The sequence below is a fragment of the Xyrauchen texanus genome, chromosome 22 (assembly GCF_025860055.1).
Source record: "Xyrauchen texanus isolate HMW12.3.18 chromosome 22, RBS_HiC_50CHRs, whole genome shotgun sequence".
Taxonomy (NCBI): Eukaryota; Metazoa; Chordata; class Actinopteri; order Cypriniformes; family Catostomidae; genus Xyrauchen; species Xyrauchen texanus.
Window position 1 is genome coordinate 39,787,015 of NC_068297.1, and position 17,086 is coordinate 39,804,100.

The window sequence follows — 17,086 nt, forward strand, 5'->3', positions numbered from 1 at the left end:
ATGTCCGGGCGGGACATGCAAATACCGGCTGCCAACTCTCATTGGCCTTTTTTCATAGATCAGAGGTGGATATCGGCGCTCAAGAGAGACCCCCTAGTGTCGCTTCTCCGACACAACGTGGAGAGAGCGACAGAAAGGGAACTGGGAGTTCATGACAGATGTTAATGTCCTAACTATACATTGTGATCAGTTGAATGCCACTTTGGTGAATAAAAGTACCAATATCTTTCCATATGAGCAAAATCTGCACATTATTCCAAACCTTTGGCCGCCAGTACATATACAAGTGCAACAAAGGCCTATACTGTATTTTAAAATATGACAAAAATTGCCATTTTCGTGTATGTAACATTTATTTTTCAAACACTTGTGGAATTGAAATGTATACATAGATGTTCATATATATGAACAATGTGGCAGGGCGGAGGGCGGGGCCGGGTCGTGATCATACACACCCGGTCCCGTATTAGGCTAATCAAGCCTCCGCCCTGCCACAAACTCTAATTGTATTTGTTCATATTTATCAGATTAATAATTGCAAAAGGCATAATTATTGAATCCTCATTTGTGTTTGTTGTTTACAGATTTATTGCACGTCTAACCTTAGATAAGTTTTCTTGCATTTTTTTAGGCAGAGCATTTTAATACAAAAATAATGATGGGTTTTCCAATACCCACAGGTTTCATCTAAATGTATGGTATTTGTGTGTGTGATTTTATTTGTTTTCTTTTATTTTCTTGCTAACTGCATATTCAGGTATTGTGCACCAAAATGTTTTGTAATTGCATTTAAAATGTAATTAACAACCCAAAAAAATGCTGCAAATTGTATCACAAAATTTGAGAAAAGCTGCTGCAAATTCAGTCATATTGGGCTGCAAAAATCATGAAAATTTGCTGTGAAATTCTGGTAGGACTGATTATAAGTGCCTCAATGTAACCCAGAATTTTGTTTATTTCACACTCAAAAAAGGGACGAGTCGAAACTTATTTTCAACATTATGCCTAAACGCTGTCTATTGAACTTAACTTGTAATGAACCCGGAATATTATTTTAAGCACGTACTATGCTGATGACGGTAACGCACGTTTGAAGTATGCAGCAGGCGAAACTTCAGTAGGATGGGCTTTTATCCTGAGCATGATCGAGGGGACTGTGATTGGTCTAGTGCGCAGGCTGTAACACTGCCCTATTTTCCACCGGACTGCTCGATTCCTCCACACTGTTCTTGCGGCTCACTAGCCGGCCATGGCGTTGCGAACTCTCCGAAACGTACCTTGTTTTTTAAGTGCACTCGCCGTGTTGTTTCTCAGCTGTGGCCCATCCCGGGTGTTGTCTTGTCCTAGCCGCTGTTTATGTTTCCGTACCACTGTCAGATGCATGCATTTAAACCTGGAAACTGTACCCGCTGTCCTTCCACAGACAACAATCCTGTGAGTACATGAGACTTTATTTGAAGTAATTAAGTAAGTTAGTAAGTGTTGTATTTTGCTTATCTGATCCGAAAATGAGCTGTATCTACCTTTAAAGTTACACAAAACTTCACTCGGCGTAAGTTGTCATCGTTGAAATGCATTTGTTGCACTGGGTTTGTTTGGAGCTCGTCGGTTATTTATTGAGTTCAAACGAGTCTGAGGGAAGTTAGAGTGCTCTTTTGAAAGTCTCGGTCTCTGTTCTGATTTGCATTGTAACATTCATCATCTGGACGAGTCTTTGTTTCGCGCACACAACGGCTGTTTCAAAACCTAGTGAGCTCCCTACCTAGTCAACATTATTAGGCTCCACTCGAATCAGCTCAGTTCACGCGCACAGAGTCGAGTCAGCTGACACTGAACGCACTTATGGTACCCAAAATGTTGCATGATCATATGATTTCAAATAAATAAATTACATCTGCTGCCCAAAATGCTCTGTAGATTGGCAGCTCACCAGGTTTAAAGGCACATCTTTCTACTCTTGACCAAGTCTGCAGTGGCACACTTCACAAATCTCAGGTTTGCATGTGTGTGTGTTTGTTATATATATATATATATATATATATATATATATATATATATATATATTTTACACCGATCTGCCACTTTGTGATACCAAAACCGCACCAACTGAGCTTTCTGAGATGATAATCTTCTCCCTACAATTGAACAGAGTGATTATCTGAGTTACTGTAGACTTTGTCAGTTCAAACCAGTCTGACCATTCTCTGTTGACCTCTCTCATCAACAAGACATTTCCATCCACATAACTGCCGCTCAGTGGATGTTTTTTTAGTTTTTGGCACCATTCTGTGCAAATTCTAGAGACTGTTGTGTGTGAAAGTACCAAGAGATCAGCAGTTACAGAAATCCTTAGTCTGGCACCAACAATCATGCCATGGTCCAAATCACTGAGATCATATTTTTGACCCATTCTGATGGTTGATGTGAACATTAAATTAAGCTCCTGACACATATCTGCATGAGTTTATGCACTGCACTGCTGCCACACAATTGGCTGATTAGATAATCACATGGACGATTGTTGGTGCCAGACGGGCTGGTTTGAGTATTTCTGTAACTCAAGTCAAGTGGTTTTTATTGTCATTCAACCATATACAGTTCGTACAGTACACAGTGAAACTAGACAACGTTCCTCCAGGACCATGGTCTACATAAAACAACATAGGACAAACACAGAACCACATGAGACTACACAGACTAAATAACATACCTATATAAAGTGAACGTGCAAACGTGTGCAATAAGTACGGGACAGTACAATAAATTACTAAAAATGAACAGGACAATAGACAGTGCAGCGCCGACCAGTACACAGTAGTGCAAAAAGATGACAGTTTCTAATGCCAAATGTAAACATAACATACTATGAGATAGTGTTCTATGCACATAGCAGTTATTGAGGTAGCAGACAGTTATAAAGTGACAATAATTAAAGTGCAACTCAGGACACGTGTGTGTCAAACCAGTCTCTGAGTATTGAGGAGTCTGATGGCTTGGGGGAAGAAGCTGTTACACAGTCTGGCCATGAGGACCCAAATGTGGATGGAAATGTCTTGTTGATGAGAGAGGTCAACAGAGAATGGCCAGACTGGTTTGAACTGACATAGTCTATGGTAACTCAGATAACCACTCTGTACAATTGTGGTGAGAAGAATAAAATCTCTGAATGCTATTCTGAGATGCGGGTTGATGCTGGTTTGGCAGCACGAGGGGGACCCGTACAATATTATGCAGGAGGTTTTAATGTTGTGGCTGATCGGTGAATATAGCCCATGTATATAATGGATAAAGAAAGCTGTTTTTTATGGGACGTCCAGTCAATCTAACAACTGACCTCATTTACTTTGTGCCGTTGTTGAGATTTGTTCATGTCCAGGACATTCTCTTCTGTTAAAATGTCTAACAGTTTGTCTTTTAAAGCTGTAAAATACACTTTTTACCCATATTTTCCCCTTTTATTTCACCTCTTTTGGTTAAAGCCTTCAATGCTTTGATGTGATCACAACAGTAACAGCATTGTGTTACACAGTCTGTCTGATGAATGAATGAATGTCTTTTTCAACAGCTTCTTTATGTTTAAGCAGTACTGTGTATGTTTCAGTCTCAACAGGGCCAGCATTGATTAGAGCATGATTGCATGTGTAACACATTAATTCGAATTTCTGTGGTGCACCGTCAGAGTTTACATGTGTCTTTTCAAAATTCTTTAATTTTATTAAATGCACAATATAATTTAATTAGTGGTATATTTAATAGGGATAATGTTTTTCTTTTTATATATAATTCGAATTACAAATTTTATGTAATATTTAATTATAATAAAATTACAATTTTCATTTACTTATTTATTCACTAAATCATTTTTAAATAAATGGGTACATTGATTGATTGACTGATTGAAGAAATGTAATTCATGAATTCTGATTTCTTTGGATCTCCATAATTGATCTCCTGGGTTTGGTGCTTAAACCTGAATCAATTTGCAAACTTCTACTACGTACTTCGTATGTACTTCACTGGTGACTAAAATGCACATACTTTTGAAAAATGTAGTAGGCGAAAGTTGAATGGCTAGTTGGACATATTTGATCAGTTTCCTGGTGAAATTAACTCAACAACATCTATACAATTTTACTATAGTGCATGACTTGTAAGGCAAAACATGTTAATAACTAATTGTCGTTAATTACTACAACTACAAGCTTGTTTGAGTATGATCAAATTACGGAGTAGCTCAACTGATAGATTGTTGCACTTGCGAAGCAGAGGACCATGATACGTGTCCTGAAGAGCACTCAAGTCAACACACTAGCCGATAGTGTCTTCGAAGCACCACAAAATGACATGGTTTAGTGATTCTGTTTTTCACCTCACATTTCACCTTACTTTTCTGACACTATCGTTAAGGTTTAATGTTTAGTGTAGGGAGGCTGGTTTTGTTGATTTAAAACATGATAGAGCATTAACCTTAAAAACCTCATCTTTTTGGGAGAAAATTTAACTCTCTTTTAGTGCCACACAGTGGACATTTCACCTCAGAACTGCCGCAATTCGTGTAATGATCTATTTAATTTATTTTGTGCAAAAATATCACTACAGTCACATAATTGCTCTTGTATCCACTGGATTTAGCATAAAAGCCACTTGAGTCCAGTGGTGTGCTTACAACTGCTGATAAACTGATCTAAGGCCAAGTGGAATTGAAAAGCTTTACGTACTTGATGGGCTTAAAAACAAATTGTGTAATTCTCCAGTTCATGGATTCATTCCTACCAAAGTTGCCAGTCCATCGCCCAAACTATCGAGAGTGATCACTGTGAATTCAGCAAAAGGACATCCAAAGTTCTGCTGCTGAAATCGGTCTATACCAAAATTCGAACTACTGCCCCAGTGGCTGAAGCTGAAATTGTTGTCATGGTAAAATGTCCACATTGATGTCCACAAATAATGTAGCGCGTGACTTTCACAACAAATTGGGCTCATTTGAAATCACAATAGCGGGTTAATATAAAAGAATCATGTGTTGTGTTTTAGGGATAATTTAAAAATGTACTGCGGTCACCAAGAGGTCTGATTGTAAGCACTAAAGAATGAAAATAATTCAAAAATGAAAGAAATTCATACACCTCTTTTTGTGAACTATCCTTTTAAGGTAGAGCAAAGTCCCATCAAAACACAAAATAGATGTAATGAAGGCTAAATTCACTTAAATATCTGCACAATCCTCTATGATGTCTGCACTCTGCAGGTAATGAGGTTGTGGGGTCCAACATGTCTGTCTGAATAGAAATACACTATTAGGTTCAGAGTATATGTTTCAGCATGTGGACAAGATATGTTAAAAACTGTATTCTATATGTATCACAAATTAGCAGAGTTAAGACTCCTCACCGAACACAGCTGGAAGACATAGTGTAGCTGCTTTTTAACTGTAAACCTGTGACACAAATAAATGACATTGTATCAATTGATTACAGTGCAAAGATAAATATAAAAAAGAGAGATATAAAGTAGTACTTGAAAGAATAGTTCACCCAAAAATGAAAATTCTCTCATTATTCACTTTCCCTGATGCCATCCTAGATGTGTATGATTTTCCTTCTTCAGCAGAACCTAAGCAAAGATTTATATAAGCAGATTTTGGCTCAGTTTGTCCATACAATGCATGTAAATGGGTGCCATCAGGCTGCTGGCTATTTGACAGTCCAAAAGGAATATTTAGGCAGCATAAATGTAATCCACACATCTCCGGTCGATCAATTAATGTCTTCTGAAGCAAATCAATAGGTTGGTATAAGAAACAAATCAATAATTATAAAAGTCGGAAGTGTGTGCACAGTAACTACTAGATCTGATCAGGAAATCAGAATAAGGCCCTGGTTATCTATATACAGTAGCAAGTGCAAAAGATAACAGAGATTTTTTTTATATCTGATGGTGTCACATTAAGCATTAAACCACTTGACTTTACTAAATATGATTAGGAAATCAGAATAAGGCCTGGGTTATCTATATACAGTAGCAAGGGCAAAAGATAACAGAGATTTTTTCACATTAAGCATTATTAGTTCAAAAGACAAAAGAAAATGTATATCCTGTCCCGAGTTGAATGGAATGCTTCATGCATCACAGCAACAACAATACAGAGCATCGCAGCTTTCCTCTCAAGAGCCAACATTGTGTGTTGTGCACGTGTGGCAGTGTACAGCAGACGAGTGTTTCAAACAGCTAGCCAACTTAACAGGCATATTAAATTGCAATGGTTATGGCATCTCCTGCTGTTTGAAAAGAGACTGTTCAGACAGTCAATAAAAAAACGGGTGCGCACTTACTAAAATTACTACGGTAACCTGAAGCAAGAAAAAATAGATGCTGCTGTGCACATTCTTTCAGAGTTGGGCAGCAAATCTTCACATAATGATAAAATATGATACATTATATTTTGATAATGCAATCTTTTGTACATTTTGTAACATACTATTTTGTAACATACTATTTTATAACGTCCTTTAAAGGGTAACTACCCCTAAACCAACTTTTTTTAGTTAATGATCTGTAAGCATGGGGCTTTATTAGTACTGGTCATTGATTCAAGTAATTTTTTTGACATTTGTGTATAAAGTGTTTTAATTCTACAATATATGGTGTAAAAACGTGTGAGTGCTGCCCTCTTCAGGTTGAACGGTGGCTACTGCAGTTGAATTTTCCTATTGGCTGTTGCGGTACTTCGTGACGTAAGCGGTGACAGCTGACGTAAGCAGGTTCCAGCTCACCATGCCAGATTCATGTACATGTCGTCTTGCGACCGTGTGAGGAATAATAATAACATAGAGTCTGACAACAGCTGTCAATTAATCAGTCAATATGAGTCTCAGGTGACCCAACCTGCGGATCTTATCACGTGGTGATGCTGAGCGCGTTGCCGTGGAGATATAGCACGTGTGGAGGTTTCATGACATCCACCGCAACATCCATGCACAACCCACTACGCGCCCCACCGAATCAAAAACATATTTTGTTACAGTACATGTGGCGAAGACTACACTCTCGCTCACATTTTTGTTTACTTCAATCCATCTTTAACTCACAAAAATCAAACTCTCTCCTTTTAATAAAGCTGCCTATTTCAATATCTCATGAGCCACAATGTTATAATCTCACTGCAACAAGCACACATGTGTGCTTCAGCCAGGTGGAGTATCAATTTCAGCTCCTTAGATCGGGTCTCTTCACGCGACTCATAAAAGCGCAAATGACCGCACAGAGAAATGTCAGTTTCGGGGGTTTATACTTATTTACATTACCTGCTTCCTTATTATTTGAACTTTAATAAGGGATGCATTAAAGATATAATGCCAGGGTGTTTCCTTTTAAGATGCTCTTGTATGAAAGTTTTGCTTAAGCGAAACGGCAGCTTCGGCTCCGCTTCATTTCACATGGAGAGTGCTTCTGTTTTTACTTATTTTGTATTTTTGGTATAATTCCACTCATACTTTGCGATCCTCAATTAGGCTCGAGCGGAAGTGCCCCTCACACGTTATCATTAGAGTTTCATATGATCTCATGTTACGATAAATGAGATCAAAGACTTTATATTGTCAACATTTTCGATGATGTAGACTAAGGGGGCTTTCACACTAGCACTTTTGGTGCGCACCCCGGTTCGAATGACGTCAGAGTTCGGTTCGTTTGGATGTTGTGAACGCTGTCTTCCGAACTCGGGTGCGCACCTGCGAACCGTACTCGGGTCCGCTTAAAAAGGTGGTCTGGGGTACGGTTCATGTGAACTCCAGTATGGTTCGCTGCTGATATGAACGCAATCGAACCAAACCACGGAAGTGAACCGCTATTGATGACGTATAATGTGGTCGTCAGTCTCATACGCGTCACTTTCAAAATGAGCGGAAAGAGTTTACTTTCGTGCGTGCGTGCATGTGTGTGTGTGTATACACTTACCTTGACGAAAAGCGGGATTGACGCACACGCACTGCAAGCAGAGAGATGATTTCTGCTTGCCTTCGCAAAAATTGTCTTCGGCGGACAGCCCGCTGTCTTTTGAACGATTTCAGTATTTTTGCGGCAGAGAGACGCAAGTGTGTTTCTGTATTTTGATGTTGAAAACAAAACCAAAGGTTAAAAAAAAGAAGAACAAATGTGAACCGAGCAAGTCTATTCATTGAATTTTGACGCCTTTTCATTTCGCGGTTATCAAGCAACACGATTACGCACCAGCTGCAGCTTGATGACGCAAGCGTACCGCGGTTCGGATGCAAATATATAATATGAACACAGTCCATCGGGGGGAGGGGGGAGCAATCGAACTCGAGCTCGGAACAGGCAATCGAACCAAGTGTGAAAGCCCCCTAATTGTTTCAGCCCTAGTCACAAGGTTCATTGAATCAGGAAGTGGGAGACGGCGATTCACTACATGGGTATGTCAGTCTTTATTCTCATAAACTTAAACACAATCACATAAGGCTTACCGGAGAAGCTTCCAACTCGGGTCAATTATGGCTATGGTGAACACACAAAACAGCATCAGGTGTCTCTCCCAATCACACACAGCTTTGCGGCACCTTTTATTTCCCTCATCTCTCACTGCGAACATAGAAACAGCAAGTACCAGCAAAGCAGGTGAAAACACTTTCTGCTTCCTCTCACCCCAGATGATCGCCAGACCACACCCTCCAGTGTTACTAGAGTAAAACATTTTGAGAACGTTTTAGTAAGAGATTAGTTTAGAAAATTTAGTTGTAGATTGAAAAGTCTTGTAATTTACTGTATGATGGTGGCACATGCCACAATATTGTTTCCTCTTCCTTGTCAGTGCTGTTTATAATGTAGAGGCTGTCTAGCCATTTCAGATGTTTGATTTCCTTCAAAGTGTTGTAATTTTGCAAGTTTCGTGATCTGCACTGTAATATCAAGGGAAGCCTGGATAAATCTTGCGTGTTACCAGCTCTGCGCTATCCTATCTTTGGAGCGCACATAAAGATAAAGTGTGGATAATGAGGGAAGCCCGGTTGACACGTGCGCTCAATAGCACCAAGTGTTTCACTCCAGTGAGTAGGTTTGTGATGGCTCGAACTCTCGCAAAAACCAGGCTTCATTCACGGCTTGTGTTTTAGACAAGAAGAATATTTAGTGCTTATAAAGTAAGAGTGACTGAGTTAGCCACCACTGCTGATTTTTACCAGCATTTGACAGGTGGGCGGGTGTTCACTTTAAGCCCTGATACCATTGTTGTCAGATCTTACTGCTGATTGTAAATATATTCTTTGATCACAATCTATTCAAGATTTATAGAAAATAAAAATTCTCAAAGATGGCCACAAAAAGGACTTGCCTTGAAAGGGACTTTGGTTAGTATGTCCATTCAAAGCTGTCTGATCCACAGACGTTTCACTGTTCTGTTCTAAATTACATTTGTGAATGATGCTGCTACGAGGGCCAATGTAAAGGCAGTGTCTTGATTTAATGGTGTATAAAATATACAGTGGATTTATTTAATTTTTTTGTGCTGGACCTGTTCATAATGTGTATTACTTCAATAGTCTGGAGTGAAGTGCAGTTTGTGCTATAAAGATTCCGCCATATTGTGCCGCAGTTTTAGAATGTAACCCTCTCGTTTGCTTGTTTGTTATAGTCATCTCAATCAAGGAAATGTACTGTCATTGACCCCCTTTACATGCACACCAATACACTGATTACTTGCTCATTTAAAACATATGACAATGCAAGAAATCCACATTTACATAACATTGGAAATAATTGCATTATTATCTGCTTTGACGTCAACATGAACATACATTGGATAAGCCTGTAAGAATGTTGTTAAAGGTGTTTACATGCGGCGCAAAATCAGGGTAATGATACCCGTGCCTGACGGTTTCTTCCAGGGGTTACATTGGGATGGAATGCTCTGACAAGGTGTTTTCGGCACCTTCTATAAAAAAAAAAAGAAGCTTGTTTGTCGATCCATTCCACTTCTTGTGTGATCCGGTCCGGGTTTGTTTGATTCATTTCATGCATTCCATCTCCATTGGCTCCATTTAGCAAGGGCAGTTACTCTTTCAGGTTCGCTATGTTAAGCATTAGACCTATGCTTCGATTTAGTCAGTTGCGGATGATGGAGGCAGCATTTTCAAGAGTTGCACTGGTTGCTAGAGCAGTGTGAGTCAGCGCACCCCAACATACAGACGTGGGTTCCACATCTCCACTGCCCGTTCTCTGATGTATACAAATCTGAAAATATGCAACCAACTGCACAACTATTTCTGACATCTACTGATATACAGTTGCAATTTGAATTGGCTTATTACAAAACTGTATACCCGGAGGGGTTTTGAATCTGGGATCACTCGCATCAGCAGTTAAGATCATACTGGCCCAAACTGAAAAGTTTTCACTATTGTATATTATATTTATTTTAAAATATACATTTTACAAGCTCACGCACGAAGCAAGCCGCAGCGACATCGGCAAAAGATAATGGTAATGATTTTGAATGTGTTGGAAAAACCAGCAAGAGACTGTCTGAACATTTTGTTAATTTATAGAGAGAAATGCACATTAGTGTTGTGATGACAGATGATAATCTCAGGGATCAATGATAGTCAGAGTGATCGCCAATAGTTGATGCCTTTGACAATGCCAAGACAATATTTGGCTCATTTTCCAATTAATGTATTAAATTATTATTATGAGGCTATTATTATTATCAAATTCATATTACAAGTAATTTACCCATAGCCACACAGAAAAGCCGTATATGCGCATGTATGACGGAGGCGTACAGTCTCGTGGAATATGGGCATGTGAAAGGTTCTCACTCTTTGTTTCTGTCTTATAATTATTATAATTTAGTTTTTTGGAAGAACAGTATCATCTATGAGTGCTGCAAATGAACTCCATCTCATTTCAGGAGGTGCTTTGAGTTCAGTTTGCTTTATTTCCACAGAGCAGTTTATTGTGAACACAACTCTGCAGCCTGTAAAATAATACAAAATATATCAAATAATGCAAAAACACGTTCGCCTCATCACCATGTAGTTGGATATTGCGGTTCTTATTGAATCAACCCTAAACGGGTGTGAGCCGTTCTTTTATGTTGTTTGTTTACGTTATGTTGTTTTGTTTAGTTAATCATTAATTAACTCTCCCGTTGAGTTTGTGCATGAATTTTGGGATCTACTCACCTGTTAATCAACCGATAAGGAAGAGTTTTAAAGTGGCAGGTGAGATGGGAATAACTCGGACTGCTTTTGAACTTCGCGAACAGTTGGGAAAATCCTCCGTGGCACCGCTAACATTTTTGAATTTGTCAGACGCATGCTGCACATAGTCTCTAAGGTTCTTTCACAAACTTGTCACATAATAATGTGTTTGATAGTGCACTAGCCACTGTAGAACAGCAGAAGATGCTGGAACACTTCAGGTAATCTACACTTTCATTAGTCCATGTAATCCCACCGATGAAAGGGGTCTAAAAGGAGTTGTTAATGTATTTTAAATGGAGTTGGCAATTGTAAATGACATTGGAGAATTTTTTTTCGCATTAGTGGTGCAAATAGCCACAGGACCAGAGTTATTTAATTCCACTGTGCTGCTAAAACACCATAAAAGGAAGCAAATATGTCCTGTCATAATACTCATACAACTAATATATATATATATATATATATATATATATATATATATATATATATATATATATATATATATATATATATATATATATATATATATATATATACAGTGCATATATTATTAATAATAAATTATTAAAGATTATTATGCTTTTTAGGGGATGAGCATTAACCTTAAAAATTGTATAAAAAAATTGCTTAGATATTGTGCTAGTGTTCATTATAATTTCATACTAGAATTAGGCTGCCATTAACCATAAGTAAGCTTTAATAAAGCTTATAATGAAGGTTGGAAAATGTACCATTTTCAGGAATGCACATTCATTATGTATTCCTATTGAATGAAATTGGCCAATTCCTGAGAGCTCCTAAGAAGGCATTTATATTTTAACATGGTATGGTTACCACATAATACCAACGTAAAAGCTACAGATTCAAAATATTGCATCTGTTTTTTTTTTTTTTGTTTTGTTTTTTTAAATGAATGGAATATCCCTCTTCATCCTTCTTTTCCAGAGTCATTGGCCACAAGTTGCATTTTTTCTGAGATAATTTGTCAAGACTGAGTGAGTTATTAAAGAAGAGAGAAGCACCATTGTGTGGAATTTGCTGTAGTCATGTTTTTTAAGGCATTCATTCTCTGTGCCATTGTGGAATGTAAGCCAGTAAAATCCCTAAAGCTTTACTAATTTGCACAGACGAGATACAGGGCCAGATAGTTATTAAATGAACACTTGTGGCACTCTCTTCCTGTGCCAGGACTTCGGGAAGAGTTTGCCATACCATTTCAACATTTAAGGGTGTGTTCACACTTGGCAGGTTTGGTTAGATTAAAACGAACTTTGGTGCGATTGCTCTGTTAGTGTGGTTAATTTGAACAAGTGTGAAAGCTGCCATCCAAACCTTGCTGCGCACCAAACAAGCGGACCGAGACCGCCTGAATATTGGGTCTCGGTCTGCTTTCAAGCAAACTCTGGTGCGGTTCGATTGATATATGATCACAACATGGACCAAATACGTCTAAACGGATAGGAAAGTAATTTGCATAAGACTGACCTCAAGCATACTTGGTTTTTCTCAACATAGGAGCTATGTTGCCCAATACAGCTCGGTACAGGCGTCGGAACCGCCTTCAGCCGTCCTTGCAGCATATTTTTGTTTGTGTGTACAACGGAGGATTTCCTGCAACTGTTTTGACTCCTTTACAAATTTCTTTGTTCTCAGCTGGTAAAAATACCACCATATACATCCAACAAGTGCATTTAGCCCAGCAGCCAGCATTGTTTTGGATGTTCGGCAAGTTCCGTCAAAAAATATACGTCATAAAAGCTGTCCAATCAGGTTGTGACTTTTTCCTGATGCCTTTAGTTTTGTATCTTTAAGCTCGGTGTTAAAAATGCCAGTGTGAACGCTAAGCGAACCAGGATGAAATGTATAATTTTCTTTTTTGATCCAGACCAAAAGGACAAAGAGAACCGAACTACAAGTGTGAACACACCCTAAAACACTAAAGGGGAGCCTAAAGTAGACTGAGAACCTCTAAGAACAATGTGTGAGTGCTCTATATGTGGTGTGCTTGAACATAAATCAACCAGAGGTCAATATTATTCAGGATAACAGAGGAAGACGCCTTGTTCTTGTTCCACTGGCGTGAGCCTATCACCGTTACCCTAGATGACTCATTGGCAAATGCATCTGAAGCTTTTGTTTGACTGTAAATTGTTCTGTAAACTGCAATTAATGTTTCGTACATGACAAACACATGTAAACTGTTGCTGTCCAGCTGTTTGTTGTGCATTTGAATGACTTTATGTTAAAGGAATGTTCAGGGTTCCATAAGTTAAGCTCTATGGACAGCATTTATGGTATAATGTTGATTACAACAGGAAAACTATTTCGACTCGTCTTTCATAAAAAATAAATAATAAAAAAATAAGTGGTAAATAATCAAGGTTGTAGTATGGCACCATTAAACGTGGGTTTAATGTTATAAATGTTAAAATAACCACTGTTTCAAAAGTGCTGCCACAAGACTTGTACACATTGGCATGAGTCTAGTGTGATAGAATCAGTTACTGTGCTTGTCCATCCAAATTGCAACCAAATTTTAAACTTATTTAATTACGCGCAGAAACCAGAAAGGGCCTGTTTATATGAAGCAAAGTCCTCTAGGGCTGTCAACAGAACTGTGAAACTAAATTAACATTTTCACTGAAATATCACCAAAATTCAAATTGTATTACAATTTTGGGTCCTATTTTAAGAGGATTAAGTGCAGTGCTATGCGACACATCATACGTGCAGAGTCAATGGGCATGGCCAGGAAGTTTTGGTATTTTCATTGCAAGTATATGCCAAGTCTAGGTGCAAGTGGGTTTGGCGAAATTGCGAGTGCAGAGAGCTAATGGGCTGGTGCAATTTAATTCTGAGGTTCTTCTCCAGTTTTTGCACCATCTGTGTTCTATTATATAGTCCATTCCCTGTCAGTGATATAAACAAAGACAGCACATTCAAATTGGGTGTTTAAATGGACTGTATGCAATATATAGTATATAGAAATATAGACTTACGTTATTTTGTGCATTAACTGCATCCTTGTTGAATGTCAGGCATTTTTCTATGACAGTGACATGCTCCTATTTAGGGGTGGGCGATATGACTCACGGTACGAGTAATTTTATTTCACGGTAACAATATATATCACAATATAGTTATTTATATAAATAGTTAATCTAGTAAATCAACAAAAAGGGCTTTATATATTAAATTATATAATCCAGTCTCTTAAATACTTTAGAATTGAAAAGTACTTTTTATTTTATTTGGATCTTGATGAACATCGTAAACGAAAGACACTCAACTTTTAGACCAACCTTACCATAAAAATAAATTTCACAAAAGACGACATTTCACAGTATGATGTGGACAGACCATATTATTATATACTTTCCTCAAGGAACATCATCTCCTAGGCAGTACAATAAAGAAAATAACACTTAAATATCAAATAAATAAAAACTCTTAATAAAATACAATAAATAAAATATTAAAGGAATAAAACTAAATAAATATAAACATCTCTCAATCAAAACAATTACAAATTGTGAGCAAGGAATACAAGCTGGTCAACTCTCTCGGGTTTCAGTGCTGATCTCTAGCATGTGATAATACTCCCACTTGTGCTAAAAGCTCGCTCTGATGGGGCACTTGTGGCAGGGATGCACAGGTATTTTTTTCCAGGCTGGCTACTCGTGGATAATTGGCCTCATGCTGCCTCCACCATTCCAGGGAAGTGGTCTCACCATCGACCTCAACTGTCTGTAAATAGCTGTTAAGCTCCATTTCAATGGACTCTCTCTCTCTCTCTCTCTCTCTCTCTGATTGAGGGACAGCTTGGCATTGGCGTGATGCAATTTCGAAGAAGCTGCCCAAACTCATCTTCTGCTTCTTAGCAGGAAGTTCTGACTCTTCAGCAGCTTCGGCTGGTGGCAGTGAAACTCCCTCTGCAGACTTTGTCTGTTCAACTGCAAGACTGCCATCTCTGCAGCAGCTTTAACCTTCATGTTGTCCACTCCCTCTGCATTTATGATAATGTGGATTTAAAGTGAGGATCAAGAAGGGAATCCATGAATCCATGTCAAGCAGCTTCTGGTCAACATATTTCTCATTCAAATAGCCAAGAATGCTCACCTTGATGTCCTTGGTGAGCTGGATGTCATCATCCTGTGGCTTAAGAACCTGCTCAATGAAAAGATGAAGCACAGGTTTCAAGTATGAAATGCTCACGTATACTGTTCCCCAGAAAAGCCAACTGCGAACTCCACAAGAGGGCTTAATGCTTTGTTCACATATTCAAGAACATCCATGTCCTGCCATGTTATAGCTGTTGTGTCATTTCGTGGTTATCAACTGTCAAGTTGTGTGTGTTTTCTAACTGACCACAGCTCTGCCCAAACTTGAAAACTGCTTTATCTCTGATGAACGCAAAGGACAACTCAAATCTGTTCACTTTATGATTTTTGATGACAGTTGATAACCAGCGTGGCAGTGAGAACAAGGATCAAAGGCCTGAGGTCAAGCTGTCAACGCAAAGGAAAAATTGACTAGAAACTCTGCACCATGGCAAAGGAAACTCTTGGGAAAACAGTCAAGCAACTGAAGCAAGAGCGGACTTTAGCTAAATCTGCTTTCACCAAGCAAGCATACTATCTGAGCAAAGCTGCAGATAGTATGATTAAGCATGAACTTCAAGAGGAGTTCAGCAAGCTCAGTTCCCTGGCAAGGTATGTGAGCGATGCAAATGAGGACTACAGGGCTGGCCTACTGGCTGAAGCGGGATCTGAGGAGGATGAAGAAGTCAAGCTCGACGAGCACCAGCAGGCTGAGCTTGAAAGGACAATGGAAGAGTGCGACATGAGACTGGGGGACATCCGTAAGGCAGTCCAATCCAACCTCTGGCCAAGATATGGTAAAGAGGAAGTAGACTTTGCAATCCAAGAAGCGGAAAAAGCCTGTGACAGAGCCCAGGTAAGCCCCATCACTGCTATCAATAGAGACGGCTATGAACTACAGCTGGAAAGAGCAAGGAGGCTAATCCATGGTGCAACTGAAAGCCTGAAAGACTGGGAGAAATGGATCCCACATGATCAGACAGCAGACCTGAGAGGCAGATTAAGAGACCTGAGAATATTCGGCAGCAACCTGGAGGCCAGAAGGGCAGAATTCCTCACCGCACAAAAAATTGCAGAAGAGGAAAGAAGAGGTCCAGACCAACAGCCTATTCCAACCGCAGTTCCCCAACCAGTGGTGAGAATAAAGCCAACCAGTCTACCTAAATTCACTGGGATTAGGAGGAGTTTCCATAGATGGAGGAGAGACTGGGAAAGTCTACAAAAACAGGGAGAGCCGACTGGATCAGTGGAAGTGAAGAAGTTCCAACTCCTTGACAGTGTGGACGAGAGGATAGGTAGGGACCTGAGCTTGACAACATACAACAGTGCTGAAGACATATTTAGAGTACTTGAAAACAGGTATGGAAACAAGCCAACGATTGCTTTGGAGATAATTGGGGACCTAGAGAGGATCCCTCCTTTAAAGTCACACCAGCCAAGGAAGGTAATTGACCTAATTCAGGCTGTGGAAAAAGCTCTGAATGACCTCACGGAACTCGAAAGCATTGGAGCCATAAAGAATCCCCTTGTGATCAGATCCATAGAGAGCAAGCTCCCAGATAACATAAAGAGGGACTGGCTGGCGTTTATGGTCAACCCAAGAAATGGGGTCACACATGACAATCACTTCGACATCCTTCTGACATTCTTGAAGACACAAGAGGACATTCTAGAGAAACTAGACCAATTGGGTGGAGGTGAATAACCTGAAAATAAAGCTACATACCTGGAGAAGAGGTATGCCTCCACAAAGTCCACAAGGAAAGG

At 39.2% G+C, this 17,086-nt stretch overlaps 1 protein-coding gene across 1 annotated transcript in view; it reads left to right on the forward strand.

Moving 5' to 3' along the window:
- The first annotated feature begins 1,178 nt into the window (after positions 1 to 1,178).
- The window catches only part of LOC127662857 (peroxidasin homolog), a 102,699-nt gene continuing 86,791 nt past the window's right edge, over positions 1,179 to 17,086 (forward strand). Inside the window, exon 1 of the mRNA XM_052154234.1 lies at positions 1,179 to 1,434. Coding sequence (XP_052010194.1) covers positions 1,250 to 1,434 — 185 coding nt within the window. The 5' untranslated portion in view covers positions 1,179 to 1,249. The remainder of the gene's footprint in view (positions 1,435 to 17,086) is intronic.